This window comes from Triticum aestivum, chromosome 3D, assembly GCF_018294505.1.
Source record: "Triticum aestivum cultivar Chinese Spring chromosome 3D, IWGSC CS RefSeq v2.1, whole genome shotgun sequence".
In the NCBI taxonomy this organism is placed as follows: Eukaryota; Viridiplantae; Streptophyta; class Magnoliopsida; order Poales; family Poaceae; genus Triticum; species Triticum aestivum.
The window spans coordinates 30,429,944-30,443,169 of NC_057802.1; the positions used below are offsets into that span (position 1 = coordinate 30,429,944).

General features: G+C 45.5%; 1 protein-coding gene across 1 annotated transcript; it reads right to left on the reverse strand.

The window, feature by feature from the left end:
* Positions 1-5,273: 5,273 nt before the first annotated feature.
* LOC123077118 (uncharacterized) lies at positions 5,274-11,549 on the reverse strand. The gene is made up of 16 exons (XM_044499334.1): positions 11,313-11,549; positions 10,468-10,543; positions 10,225-10,365; positions 10,007-10,134; positions 9,594-9,869; positions 9,270-9,409; positions 7,997-8,067; positions 7,628-7,705; positions 7,488-7,556; positions 7,350-7,409; positions 7,120-7,239; positions 6,906-7,033; positions 6,543-6,818; positions 6,288-6,418; positions 5,725-5,760; positions 5,274-5,637 (listed from the first exon to the last, which is right to left on the reverse strand). Exons 2-16 carry the CDS (start codon positions 10,532-10,534, stop codon positions 5,529-5,531), a joined length of 1,830 nt encoding a protein of 609 aa, XP_044355269.1. The 5' UTR covers positions 10,535-10,543; positions 11,313-11,549; the 3' UTR covers positions 5,274-5,528.
* Between the last annotated feature and the right edge of the window lie 1,677 nt (positions 11,550-13,226).

Here is a 13,226-nt window from a genome sequence, read left to right on the forward strand (position 1 = left end):
ATCAGTCCCATTGACCGCCTCAGCAAACAGATCTGCATCCTCAAACTCAATCTCAAGAGGAAACACCTCTCCCCTATAAGTCCAGTTGACCACATCCGGGACGAACTCAATGTCCAGAACGCTCACTAGAAGTCGGGCCACCCCATGGGCGCGGGTGAAGGCCATATCCACTTTCTCAGTTTTTCCAACCATAATACCCGGACTAGCCACAACTCGAGCATCCTTCAAAGGCTCAGAGGGAGCCCCGGAAAACCGCAACCACACCTGAGTAAGGAGCTTGCCCTTAGGCTCCACCTTCTTCCACTCGTGAAATTCCAGAATGCATTTAGTGCCAGGACCTCTGCACAACCCAAAGCTCAACAATCTCTGCAAATCCTCCTCTGTTGGGAAGTCAACCCTGAACACATTGTCCTCAATATGGACAAGCTCCCACTGAAAATCACCTGGAGCCAGTTCCTGAAGTCTCTGCACAATCTGAGCCTCAGAAACCTCTCCCTGGGTAGCTTTCACAATTCCAGTGGTCAAACTCTGCGTCTCCACCGGAATCTCTCTCGCAGCCGGGGACTCAAAGAACATCAGCTCAGCACAATATACTCCATACATTGTAAGAGCCGGAACCTGATCACGCAGAAGCGGGCAATCCCCCGTGGCATGTGCTGGCTTACCACACGAATCGCACAACTCCGCCAGCACTCAGCAATGAAGCAACATCTTCTCCTTCTTACGCGCCCACTTGGACGCTCTCTCAGAATCAGTCCTGTCGCCTGCCTCAGCTGAAACTCCAGTCCCAGGACCATCCGCGTTAGCCAGTGCCGTCACGACCTCCATCGCCTGGCTAGGCAGTTCAGTCGACTGAACGGGATCGGCTGCCACGACAGAAGCCTCAAGGTCAACAACGGCCGGTGGCGGAGGCTGTCTGCGGTACCGACCACGACCACCACCCCGACCACCACGGTGACCACGGTAGCCACCTCTCTGCCGGTAGTCCGAGCCTGAAGCTCCCTCGACAAAACCACCAGGAGGGCCGAGAAAAGGTCTCTCAGCAGAACCATCACTCTGCCAGGCATAATCACGTCCACCTCCCGTAGATGACGATCCACGGTGTTGGCCATCCCCATAAGCATCATAGCCATCGTTCCCCCACTGTCCCCGGGGCGGATCATAAGACTCTTCAGCAACTGCGTTCTTCCTCGTCTGCGTTGGGCCCGAGCATTTTTGCGTCGGCCTCGCGACGTAGTGAGGCGGCGGCGCGGCACGAGGCTGCGGCAGAGCAGCACCACGCCCCACAGCCGCAGTTGTCGGTGGCCTCGGCGGAGCAACGCCGCGCCCCACACCGAAGGCAACGCGGAAACCGGCGCCGGTGGCCGGAGTCCCTGAGCGCCACGTCCAACAGTCGGCGACGCCCCCACCGCCAGCGCAGGTCGCGGGCCTGGCGGGGTTCCACGTCCTGGAATCACACCCGGGCCCTGAGGCGGCGGCCGAGGACCAAGGCCAGACCCGCCCCAACCCGTGGCGGCGGCAGCAGCCGGAGGCAGCATCGGTGGTCTCTGGCCATTCACACCTCCACCTCGACCCGCGACAGGAAGGTTTGCACCAGCCAGCGCTGGCGGTCGCGGCGCAGCCGGCACCGCAGCCCCACGTTCGACCCCAGGCGCCGGCAGCGTGGCACCGGCACGCGCAACGGGATCCGCTGCCGGCTGCTTCTTCCCAGGCGGCACGCCCGCACCTCGGCCTGCCATAGCCCTGAGTGGAGGAATACGCGCCGCTCGCCCCGGACCACACGACGGGAACCCCGGTTTCGCCCAGCGCCGAGGAACCCTAGCTCTACGTGATGGCGAACGAGACGAGCAGAGAAAGATCGAAGACGTGCGCGTGTCGGCGCCGCTCAGTTGGGTTGGCACCGGTTTAGCCTGGGCCTCATACCCAGCTAACCCCGGCCCAACCGATCTCGGCCCATGCACACTTAGAAACGGCCCAACTGGGCCTAGCAGGGAATTCAAACGCAGCGCTCGGGCTGCAGCGATCCCGGCGGCTGGAATTGCGGGCGTGACCGGCGCGCACGCCGCCGGCGCCGGTCTAGCCCCCGTCCTGCGGGCATTCTTCTTTCTCTTTACTACAATCCACGATTCCGGCAGAATTAAATCAAAAACGGTAAGGTTAGGAAGAGTAACCTTCGGGAGAGGACCTTTCCAAGGCCTGACCGCCGTCGCCGCCGTTCTCCGATGAACCACCCGGCGAACCATCTCCTTCTTCTCTCCCGCGTGCAGCCCTATCCTGGCCGGATCATCAATGGGCAAAACGTTGTCAATAGTCGTCACCACTTCATCTTCGGTGTATCCGGCATGGAAGAAGTCACAGATTTGGTCAAAGGCCGTCGGTGACGGCAGAGATGGCGGAGTCGCGTCCGCATCCTCGTCCACATCGTCCTTGTCGGTGTCCGCAAGCGCCCAAAACCGGCCGCCCACACGCCGTCGATCGCTGGAGGAAGGGGGCGGCGCACCCGCTGGTCGCCCCCCCCAGTCGCCTCTCGTGTCATCCCTATGCCCCCCCCCCCCCGGCTTAGGGAAGACTTAAATCATCAATACTCAAATGCCGCAATAATGAGTTTTCCAAAGAGATGATCATTATAAATTTCTAAGCAAGACTTCCTCAACATGATAAAGAAGCGCTTGATAGTTCTTTTGGTTGTTTAAGTTATGTGTAAAAGCATGTGGACAAAATTACTAGGACATACATTTTCAGTTTTTTCATCATTGATGATATGAATAAAACATTCATAGTCAGGCCTTAAGGTTCTCAATCTAGCGTTAATGCACGAAATTCTATTCTAATATGCATGGTAAAATAATGTACAAATTTATACCGCAATAACAATGAGTCATCCACAAGATGCTTAGCAAACTCCAAATTTGAACACTAATAGAAAGGGATAGAGCTCTCAAATTTGAATAATAATAGAAAGGAATAGAGCTCACCATCGTGGCCCCACCGCGGCCGAAGAATGAGGAAGCACATGTCGGGTCTATGACCGCGCACACATGCATGGTAGACCCGGCGTCCGACGGCCGGGCGGAATGCAACTTTTGGATCAGACAGAGTCCACACGTTGCCATAGCCGATGGGACAAAACGACGGTGTTCATGAAGGAGTAAAGGTGCGGTGGCACTAGATTGTCGATCCGCTTCTTCCCGACGCACGATGTCGGCCGCGGCGTCAGATTCTCTCCGAGCGACGGCGCCGGAACAGAGGGGAGGTACAAGAGGAAGGAATGCGGGTGGATGGAAACTGTGAAGGAAGGGGGAGAGGTGCTGCTGGGAACGGCGAAAAGAGAGTGGCACCAGGGACGGTTAGTGAGAGTTTTGATTGTGGGGCAGCAGTGTATGACTAATTTTAATAGGCCGCGAAAACGGATACTTCTGTTCTCTCTGCCGAAGAAACTTGGAGACCTCAACTCACCTTTTCTGGGAATGCCCGGTTTCTAGAGCAATTTGGAGACAAATAGCAACCTGGACTGACTGCGACAAGCTTGCACTTATTTCCGAGAGCATAGATGACACCTCCCCCTCCGCCCAAAGGATACGCAACATCCTCCAACAGGCAAGGCCGAGGCTCAGAGAGAAACTCAAAACGACAATCTTCCTAGCTGCATGGCACATCTGGAAGGAAAGAAACAATCGCACCTTCAGGCATCAGGCAAGCCAAGTCTGCAATGTGGTTGCTGCGATCAGGAGAGATGCTGAAGGCTAGAAGTTGGCAGGAGCTAAATGCCTTGAGACACCGCTGGGTGATCCAAGCTAGAGTCATCTCTTTTCCCAGTTATAACGGAGGCAACTTGTGCCTAACTCTTGTAATCAACCATGATCACTTGATCATGAACATATTTTCCGCCATCTCTCTGCTTAATATATGAACGCCGGTGATACACCGGTTCTTTCAAAAAAAATTAATAGGCCGCGAACAAACCAGCACTGACCAGATGGAAAACTGAAGGGTCAAATATAGAAGACAGTTAGTTGAAACGTTTGGTTCATTTTGGTCAGCGGAGCACGTTATCACAGATCGACCATTTTTGTACCCATCTGTGATATGCATTTAGCAGAGCCAAATAAACATTTTCACTGATGCCTCCGGAGTGGCCAGTTAGTGCTAATGCTCTTTACTGCCGTATCGTGTGGTCACGGGATGGTCAGTGATGAGAGGTTAGTGCTATTCGGATCTGTAGGGCATATGGAGGAGATCGAGTCAACCAAAGAGTGAGGTCTTTTCTATAGATGGCCGGACTAGGAGGCGAAGAAGGTCTTTGGCATGGACAGCTGGATAGGCAACTTTGGGGATTGCCTCAATGTAAAAACTTATTGAACATCCGATGCTTTTTTATTGTGATTGCATATGCTTACAACTATTAAAAGTATGTTTAAATTGTTATTGATCTTGGTATGCATGTCAAATGGAGGAGGCCGGAGCAGGGGCGGACATTTGATGCCTGCGGTTGGACGGCCTTCGCTGCCCTAAAACTGTTCATGAATACATCCAGATTTCCAGACATGTTTGCAGACATCTCTCTGCATTCTGCAAGCGAACATCCCTTAGTCGACGGAGGAGGAGCTGCTGGAGTTCTACCTCAAGCAGCAGATCAGTAGCAACAATAAGAATCAGCAGCTTAAGGCGTGACGACTGACGAGCGCTGGATTTCACTCTGCATGCAACACAAAGGAGTTAGCATGAGCACCGCTGAAGCTCTGCTTCTGATCGGTGGATCTTCAAGGCATGTACATGGTCGGCTTTCGTGCCGTTGGAGATGGCGTGCTTGGCGAACTCAATGGCTCTTGATGAACAGTAAAAGAAAAATCTGCAATGCTTTGTGGCAAACTTTGACAAACGCTTTGTGTGTTTGCCAAAATTTGTCAGAAAATGACATTTGGAAAAAACTCAGACGCTCCAAAAATGCTATTTTAGAAAGCATTTAGGAGTGCTGATATTGCTTTTTTTTGCCATGACCTCCACAAATATCATTTCTGCTAAAATCTGTCAAGCACACAACATTTATCAAAGTTTGCCAAGATAAATTCAGAAATTATGATTTGTTTTGGATTTACTGTTCATCCTGAGCAGAAAAGGACTTCGATGCTGATGAAACCTTTTTGGACCCATCTTGAGCACAGCAGAATGGAGCTACCTTCTGCTGCTACTCAACTTGCCCTCCAAAGAATCTGATTGCCAAGAGATGCAGGTCACCAACCTAGTCGTTGGGGCCAGACTTGTACCGATGTTTCTTAGGACAACTGTTCATCACTGTGCCTTAAAATCACAACCGTAGCTGCAAACAAACTTACAGTACCGAAAAATATGACAGTCTCCCGAACCATTCTTGCTAGACACGAGGGTACGTTCTTAAGCTAGTATTTCAGGGTTCAGATTAGGGAAGTTACAAACACTTCATACTTGCTAGACACGATCAGCTTGTGCTTCAACTGGATCAGCAGCTTGAGGACAAGATACACACATGCATCGAGATACACTTTATCAGGTTAGAATTGTTGCCACTGCCGCAGATATATAATTTCTTCTTCCACATCTATTCCTTCCTCAAGCTCGTGCCATTTGGGATAGCACCAAAATGGCTTAGGCACGGGCCATCTGTCCAGAGTAAAACATAAATAAGCTGCTAAAATAATATACATCTCTAGCCAGCAGTGTTAATGAACATGTAGTAAATAAACATACCTGTTTGGGCTATCATCATCGTCTCTAGCAACAGTCCTGCAAACAGGCCGAAAATAGTTTTACGTACAACAACAAACACGCGTGTGAGGACAAGACCAAAATCACGCAACATCAGTTACTACTTCATATGTCTGAACAATAAGAGGCGAAATGGCTCAACCGCAAAAGCAAGTTGGGATTTAAGAACTAGCATGAGTTCAAAATAAAAAGTAACCTGAAAATAACAACCAAAACCAACCCATATTTACCATTACAATTCCAGGTTAGAGTGATGCCATGAGACATACGATAGGATACTTCCATAATCACAAATGTACGTACAATCAGACATGCTCAACTGTCGGCCACAACAACAGGACGGTCTTTGTCGTACCACTGGCGTATGTTATTTATCATATGCACAGCAGTTCTATTCAAGCTTCTAATTAATGTGCTCAGTATAAGAAGATCAAAATGGCGACAAATGTCCTATCGAGGCTACTAAACTTCCTCAAGATTGCATATTATGCACACGCAAGACACCTGCATACTCACAAAAAATTACATAAATATAGAGAGCATACCCTGGTGCATCAAAATTCTTCAAGACTTTTAGAATTATATTCACTGGTATGTATGGAGTCTCTTCCAAGCCATAGAAGTTCATGCCAATAAAATTTCCATCAAAATCAATAAGAGGTCCTCCAATCCCAGCCTAGCACACAAAAGTAATGAATAGGAAAAGACAGTATTTGTAAGCCATACAGATGTGAAGATGGATTTAATTACTCATTCTGACGAAACTATTTATTTCCACCACACGAAAAGACACAGCGTACCTTGGTGATTTTACAGGTGGAAATCTTAAGCTCTTTGCAACCAAGCTTACTTGGTTTGTCAGTGACGATCCCACTTGTGGCCATTAATTTGCCTGATTGGTAGACGCGCCCTATAGCTACTACCTCCTTCTGAGGTTTAATTAGCATCTGGTTATCGATTTGTGCTGTCTGAGTACAGCAGAAATTCTTGATGTGGACTACGGCAATGTTATAATGTAGACTGTAATGTTGCAATGTCCCTCTGGTATGACGATTATCTGGAAGGCACACTACAATCTGCAATTAATGATATGGTAAGACTAAACCAGTGATATCATGAATAAGTGGAAGGGGCAATTAAACAATTATTAGCAGAGTAACAACCTTAAGGTTATCAGCAACCTTGTTTTCATTGTCAGAAGTTCTAACCAAACTTGCCGAGGTCAGAACTCTTGTGGTGGACCCATTGCAGTCTATGAATACGCCAGTGCAAGCAAAACACCTTGTTTTTCCTACAAGAGTAATGACTCCGATAATTTAGTGAAGAAATTGGAAAAAGAATATTGAAAGTAAACGAGCTTATAATGAATATAATTACCACTGAATGAAGCCAATGCAACAACACTTTGAGACATATTTGAAGCAACGTTTCTTTCGAGTTTACTCCAGATATCTTCACTAAATTTCTCTTCAAAATTGTTAAGCAAAGGCATGCCCGCTGGCAAAAGCAATAAAGATTCAGTAGTGGAGGGGAGCTGGAGAGACCAGTCAGATGACAGATGTTCCAACAGAAAAGAGTAAATATCAAAAGGACACGAATGAACTCACCATTCTGCCAAACTGGGAGGGGATAACCATTGGACCTCAGCTCCTTTTTTGTAAGAACGCCTAAATTTTGCAACATAGTTAAGTGATTGATGACCCCATGTATAATGATGGTCAGGAAAACTGCAAGCAACAACTCACCAAAACAAGGATAACTCGGCCGCCCAGAACATAAAGACTTCCGCTCTAATAATAATCTATCCATGAGTCCTGGTGCCACAGGGGTGAAACAATTAATGACTGTGACCAATGATCAATAGTTAACATTAAAAGTGACCAACCTGGTTGACATTCTGGATCACAGAGAGTACATATGGAAGGTTTCTGATCCTTAAGTTTCTCTCCCTTCCTTGAGCTGACTAAAATAGAGAAGGGAAATAAGCAGAATTTAGAACACTGAAAAGCAGTATGAAGGAAAGGAGTATATTCTCATATTCATATACTACACTGAAGTACTTAGAATGAACTAATTAATTAGCATATCAAATATGTTATGCTAGCATGATAATAGGTGCAACCATAAAACTAAGTATGTACCCAGATTCTACAAATGATTGTTGAAAATTAACATTGGCGGTGACTCTGGCGAGGAATTGCCTGATGATGTGATGATTGCGCACAATTTAACAATATTAAGGTGCTTTTCTCACCTTCTGAATCAGGCTTACAAGGTCTAGGAAATCTTTCAATTTTAATACCAGGTCCTTTCTTATTTGGAGCCCTGCAGCAGAATGCGATAAACTCATTGGAGTAATACAGAAATCCACAAAAGTAAACATGGATGATATGTATGCATGGATACCAAACAATACAAACTTCAATGTTTAAAAGGGGCAAATCAGGAAAATTGTTGATTGGGGTCAGGCACTAAACAACAATACAATGGGGAAAACCCTAAAACCTAAATATTTATTGTGTTTGATTATTGTATAGACGAAAATATTTATTAAATATAAGTAGCTTAATATAGTGGAAAACTTTTCCCATGCATGTTGTGGTGAGTGACAAAAAAAAAATGGAGATGATATTATACCAAACCTACCAGGGAACCTTCACTACCTTATCACTTGAACAAGTATTAATAGCTTAAACATGGACACCAGAGTCCCAATTGAGTACAGGGCAACTGCGAGATATCATGACAAAACAGGTGGTATGGATTGTCAAGGTCACACTGCAGCTTATCCAGCCCCAGATGTCACAAACAACTAATTTGTTATCAAGGGAGATGTTCTCAAATGCAGATCAGTTAGCAGATGCAAGTATTACAAAAACATCAAAACAAGGCATTTCAGAAACTCATTGGCATTCAGCATGAATGGTAGTACCACCAAACCTCGGCTACTGATGAGCGGAATTATTCTTATGTACTTAGTTCATTCATTTTGTATGCCTACTGATGTGTGGTCAGCTTCCTGGAAATTCCAGGTTGAATAATAAATTCGCAAGAAGCGGAACAGATGGCCTGTGGTCATCCAGGAATGTTTCAGTGCATGGCACTAATTCATCTGCTAAATAGTTCTCACTCGCTCGGTATTACAGTAATTGAGCATGTTGCTCCTCACTACATACCAAGTTGTGATCATCCTTTAACTGTTCTTAGCCTTGTACAACACATGCAGTAATTTAAACAATGTGATTTCATATTCTAAGTAAAATGCCTGCACATTCTTTTAGAATGCATGAATTGTTAACACAATGTTTCGTCAACAAATTTTCCAACAACGCTAGAGATTTATATAATGTGTGTTGTTAGCTGCAGTATGATGTCATAAGAAGCCACTATTGTATTAAGTGCACTCTTGATTAAGCTTTCCACCATTATTTATTTTCCTAAGCATGTGTGACCCATGTGCACAAAAACTAATAAGTGAGTATGGAGGACAAGAGTAGAAAAGCAATGAGTGAGTATGGAGGACATACATCCACTGAATTGTTTCCCTGAACTGCGACAGGAGTTCAAGAATTTTAATCCTTGGTAGGAATGGAGTCTCTTTCTCAGCATAAAAGTTCATCCCAATGAAGTCCCCGTTAAAATCAACAAGGGGCCCTCCCACTCCAGTCTAGGAAAAGAATAAAGTGACAGTGAGCCAAGCACAAAGATTTAGCGATGCTGAACAAAGTTTGTATAATTGAAAAAAAGGAGTATTTTTACCCACCCCCACCCCAAAAAAGTCCAGTACATATCATGACACAGTTATTTATTTATTTTCACTATGTATAGAAAGCGAGAAATTAACACTGCACCATAGTAATTTCACATGTGGAGATGGCAAGCTCCTCCCGGTAAGCTCCTTGTGGATTGTCGGTCAACATCCCAGCTGTGGCCATTAGTTTTCCTGAGTTGAAGCAACGCCCTACGGCAACTACTTTACTGTGAGACTCAAATTGCCGCTGATGATCTAGACATGTTACTTGAAGAGAACGGTAGTGACCGATGTTGATAACCGCAACATTGTATTTCAAATCGTAGGATTCCAACCATCCCAGTTCAAGTTTATTATCCGGAAGGCGCACTTCAATCTGCATCAATAAAGCAATGCAGCAAGTATATAGCCTGGTTAGCAGAATGATTAACATGATATTAAATAAGCAAGCAATAGTGTACAAAAAGAAAGTTTTTTTCAGGGTACTACAAAAAGAAAGTTGGCAGTACCAACCGTCATATCATGAAGGATCTTGGTGTCATCATCAATAGATCTAACCAAACTTAATGAAGTCAGACAACTTGTAAAAGTAGGATTGTTTACGATAATTATGCCCGTGCATGCAAAAAACACAGTGTTTCCTGCACAAGATGGTATTTCCAAATTCTCAATCATGAAGTACTAACAAATAGATATAGGTAAAATTTTGCAAAGCCAGTGTTTATAATCACCATCAGCAAATGAAGCAAGCGATACAACAGAGCCCACTAAGTTTGAGGCGACTTCTTTACTGAGTTCCGTCCAGACACCTTGGCCAGAATCACTTAAGCTGCCAAATTCCTCTTCAAACGGATTGTCCAGAAGCGAATTTCCTAGTTAGGGAAGCATCACCATATTCATATCATACAACATAATTCTGATCGTAAGTTGCAGAATAGGAACAGGCAGCAAGACTGAAACCAGACAACGCTCACCTCGCCAAGCTGTCCAAGCTTTCTGTTTTTTGGTCTGGCTTCTCGTGCAAACGCCTTCTCGCTTCATATTTCCAGCCTGGAGTGGAAATAACACATCAGGCCTTGTTTGGTACTAGTGTAGTTTAGGGAATTGATGGGGATTATCCCGGTCAAATCCCTAAATCCCCACATATCCCAAAACACCGTTTGGTTCTAGTGTATTTGACATGTTTCATCGCCACATTTCCTCACAAATTCCCAAATTCTAGTGCATTTTTCTCAATACCCAATACACTACCCCTACCGAGCGGATTGGGGATAAATGGGGATTTGAAGGGATTGGGTGAAGGTTGGGGTTTCACCCAATCCCTGTGGGGATTGTGGGGATTATCCCCACCAATCCCCTCAAAAACCCTAGTACCAAACAAGGCCTCAAGAAAGAGAATCACCATTTTTTTTAGGATGAAAGCCGAGCTTTATGGCACCAAAGCAGAGTTTTGGTTACAATCATCCAACACTAAAGGAAATAAAAGTTGGATAGTGGCAGAGCCAAAGTTAAGAAATGCTGTTCGCTCTAGCAAACACGGATCTAGAACGTGAGAAATTGTGAGCGCCATCGTGGTTCAATAAATCATTTCACCGGAATAAAAAAAAAGGGGGGGGGGGGGGGGAGGAGGAGGTAATCACTGGATGAAAATAAACTCATACCGCAAAATCAATTAATCAAATTCCCAGAATAAAATGAACTCATCGCATTGGGGTCATTGGGTTCGACCAATCACTTCGCCGCAACGAAATCACTTGATCTCAAAAGAAAAAGGGACGGGGGTTCAGCTAATCATCACTGGATGAAAAGAAGTTCTTACCGCAAGATCAAATGCCCGGAAATCGCGGCCGGAAAGCCAGCGGTGAGGAACGGCGATGGCGGCAGCGATGCGCGTGGGGATGGGGAGTGGAGGCGTCAGCCCTAGGGCACGCGGCGGTGGGTCGGGTCGGGTCGGTATGTCAGGGAGAGAGGGCTCGGGAAGGCAAGAGGAGGAGGAAAAGAAACGGGACGGGACGGTTTGAGACGACGATAAATTTTCGCCGTGGAGGAGACCGGATTGCCTTTTCTTCCACGGACTTTTTTTTCTACGGTTTTTCTAGGAAATCTATACTTCTCTTCTATCCAAATTAATCGACGCAAATAAAACTCTGTCAATTAATTAATTTGAATCGGAGGGAGTAATTTTTTTGTTTTATTATGTATTTGAGGGAGTAATTTATTTCGGTTTTATTATGTTGCCCGGTCCGCTGAGATGGGTGAGTGTGAGAGCATCTACAGCCGGACATGGCTAAATCCACCCTGTGGGCATGTCCGCGTCCGTGAGCACTGTTCGGTCACACTTTAAATTTCTCTCTCACAACCTAAAACCTTAATTAGCATATCTCAAATCCATACAAACTCGTCTAACTACGTAAATGATGCAACACACATCGTCCGGCTACTACATCAGGAGGACTACCAAAATTTGGTGCTCTACCTACATAGTAGCTACGGAGAGGATCACGATTGCTCTTGCCCTTCCCGGCGTCCTTGTCGTCCATCTCGCGGAAGAGTATGGATAAATCCGGATCTGCTCTTCGCCAGAGCTGTTCGACCCGTCGCTCCACTCCTTCCCATCCTTGGGGGACTGGTCGGACATGGCACAGACAACTCGATTTCCCTAAGACCACACCCATGTTTTGAACCACTCCACTCAACGTTTTTAGCAAAGTAGATATCTAATCACACAAAACCTCGACGAAAAAACCCTCTTCCTAAGGAGCTTCATGAGGTAGTTCGAATAAACGGAGTCAGCGTCTTTTATAACTAGCTTGAACTGGTAATAATGAGCTCTTCATGTTAGGTATGTAACTATGTATGTAACTTTTTGTTCCATTTCTTATGAACCGTCTATATTCCCATTATTACCATGATCTCTATATTTGTTTTAGAGTAAAATGCATCAAAGGTCCTAAAACTGTCTAGGGTGTGTCAAGTTAGTCTCAAAACTTTAAAACTGCCTTTTTGAGTCACGAAAGTTTGTAAGTGGTCCATTTTCAGTTGTCGATGTATTAGACTCGGGTGTCTAATACCCAGGCTTATGCACAGACAGTTATTTATTTATTTTCACTATGTATAGAAAGCGAGAAATTAACACCGCACCATAGTAATTTCACATGTGGAGATGGCAAGCTCCTCCCGGTAAGCTCCTTGTGGATTGTCGGTCAACATCCCAGCTGTGGCCATTAGTTTTCCTGAGTTGAAGCAACGCCCTACGGCAACTACTTTACTGTGAGACTCAAATTGCCGCTGATGATCTAGGCATGCTACTTGAAGAGAATGGTAGCGACCGATATTGATAACCGCGACATTGTATTTCAAATCATAGGATTCCAACCATCCCAGTTCAAGTGTGTTATCCGGAAGGCGCACTTCAATCTGCATCAATAAAGCAAGGCAATAAGTATATAGCCTGGTTAGCAGAATGATTAACATGATATTAAATAAGCAAGCAGTAGTGTACAAAAAGAAAGTTGGCAGTACCAACCGTCATATCATGAAGGATCTTGGTGTCATCATCAATAGATCTAACCAAACTTAATGAAGTCAGAAAACTTGTAAAAGTAGGCTTGTTTACGATAATTATGCCGGTGCATGCAAAAAACACGGCGTTTCCTGCACAAGATGGTATTTCCAAATTCTCAATCATGAAGTATACAAACAAATAGACATAGATAAAATTTTGCAAAGCTAG

Bases quoted from the DNA above. Each gene is read 5' to 3' on its own strand.
- LOC123077118 (XM_044499334.1), bottom strand. From the start codon at position 10,534: ATGAAGCGAGAAGGCGTTTGCACGAGAAGCCAGACCAAAAAACAGAAA. The intron at 7,240-7,349 runs GTGAGTTCATTC...TGCTTTTGCCAG, and splicing joins CCTCCCAGTTTGGCAGAATG to CGGGCATGCCTTTGCTTAAC. The intron at 6,419-6,542 runs GTACGCTGTGTC...TTTGTGTGCTAG, and splicing joins CCACCTGTAAAATCACCAAG to GCTGGGATTGGAGGACCTCT.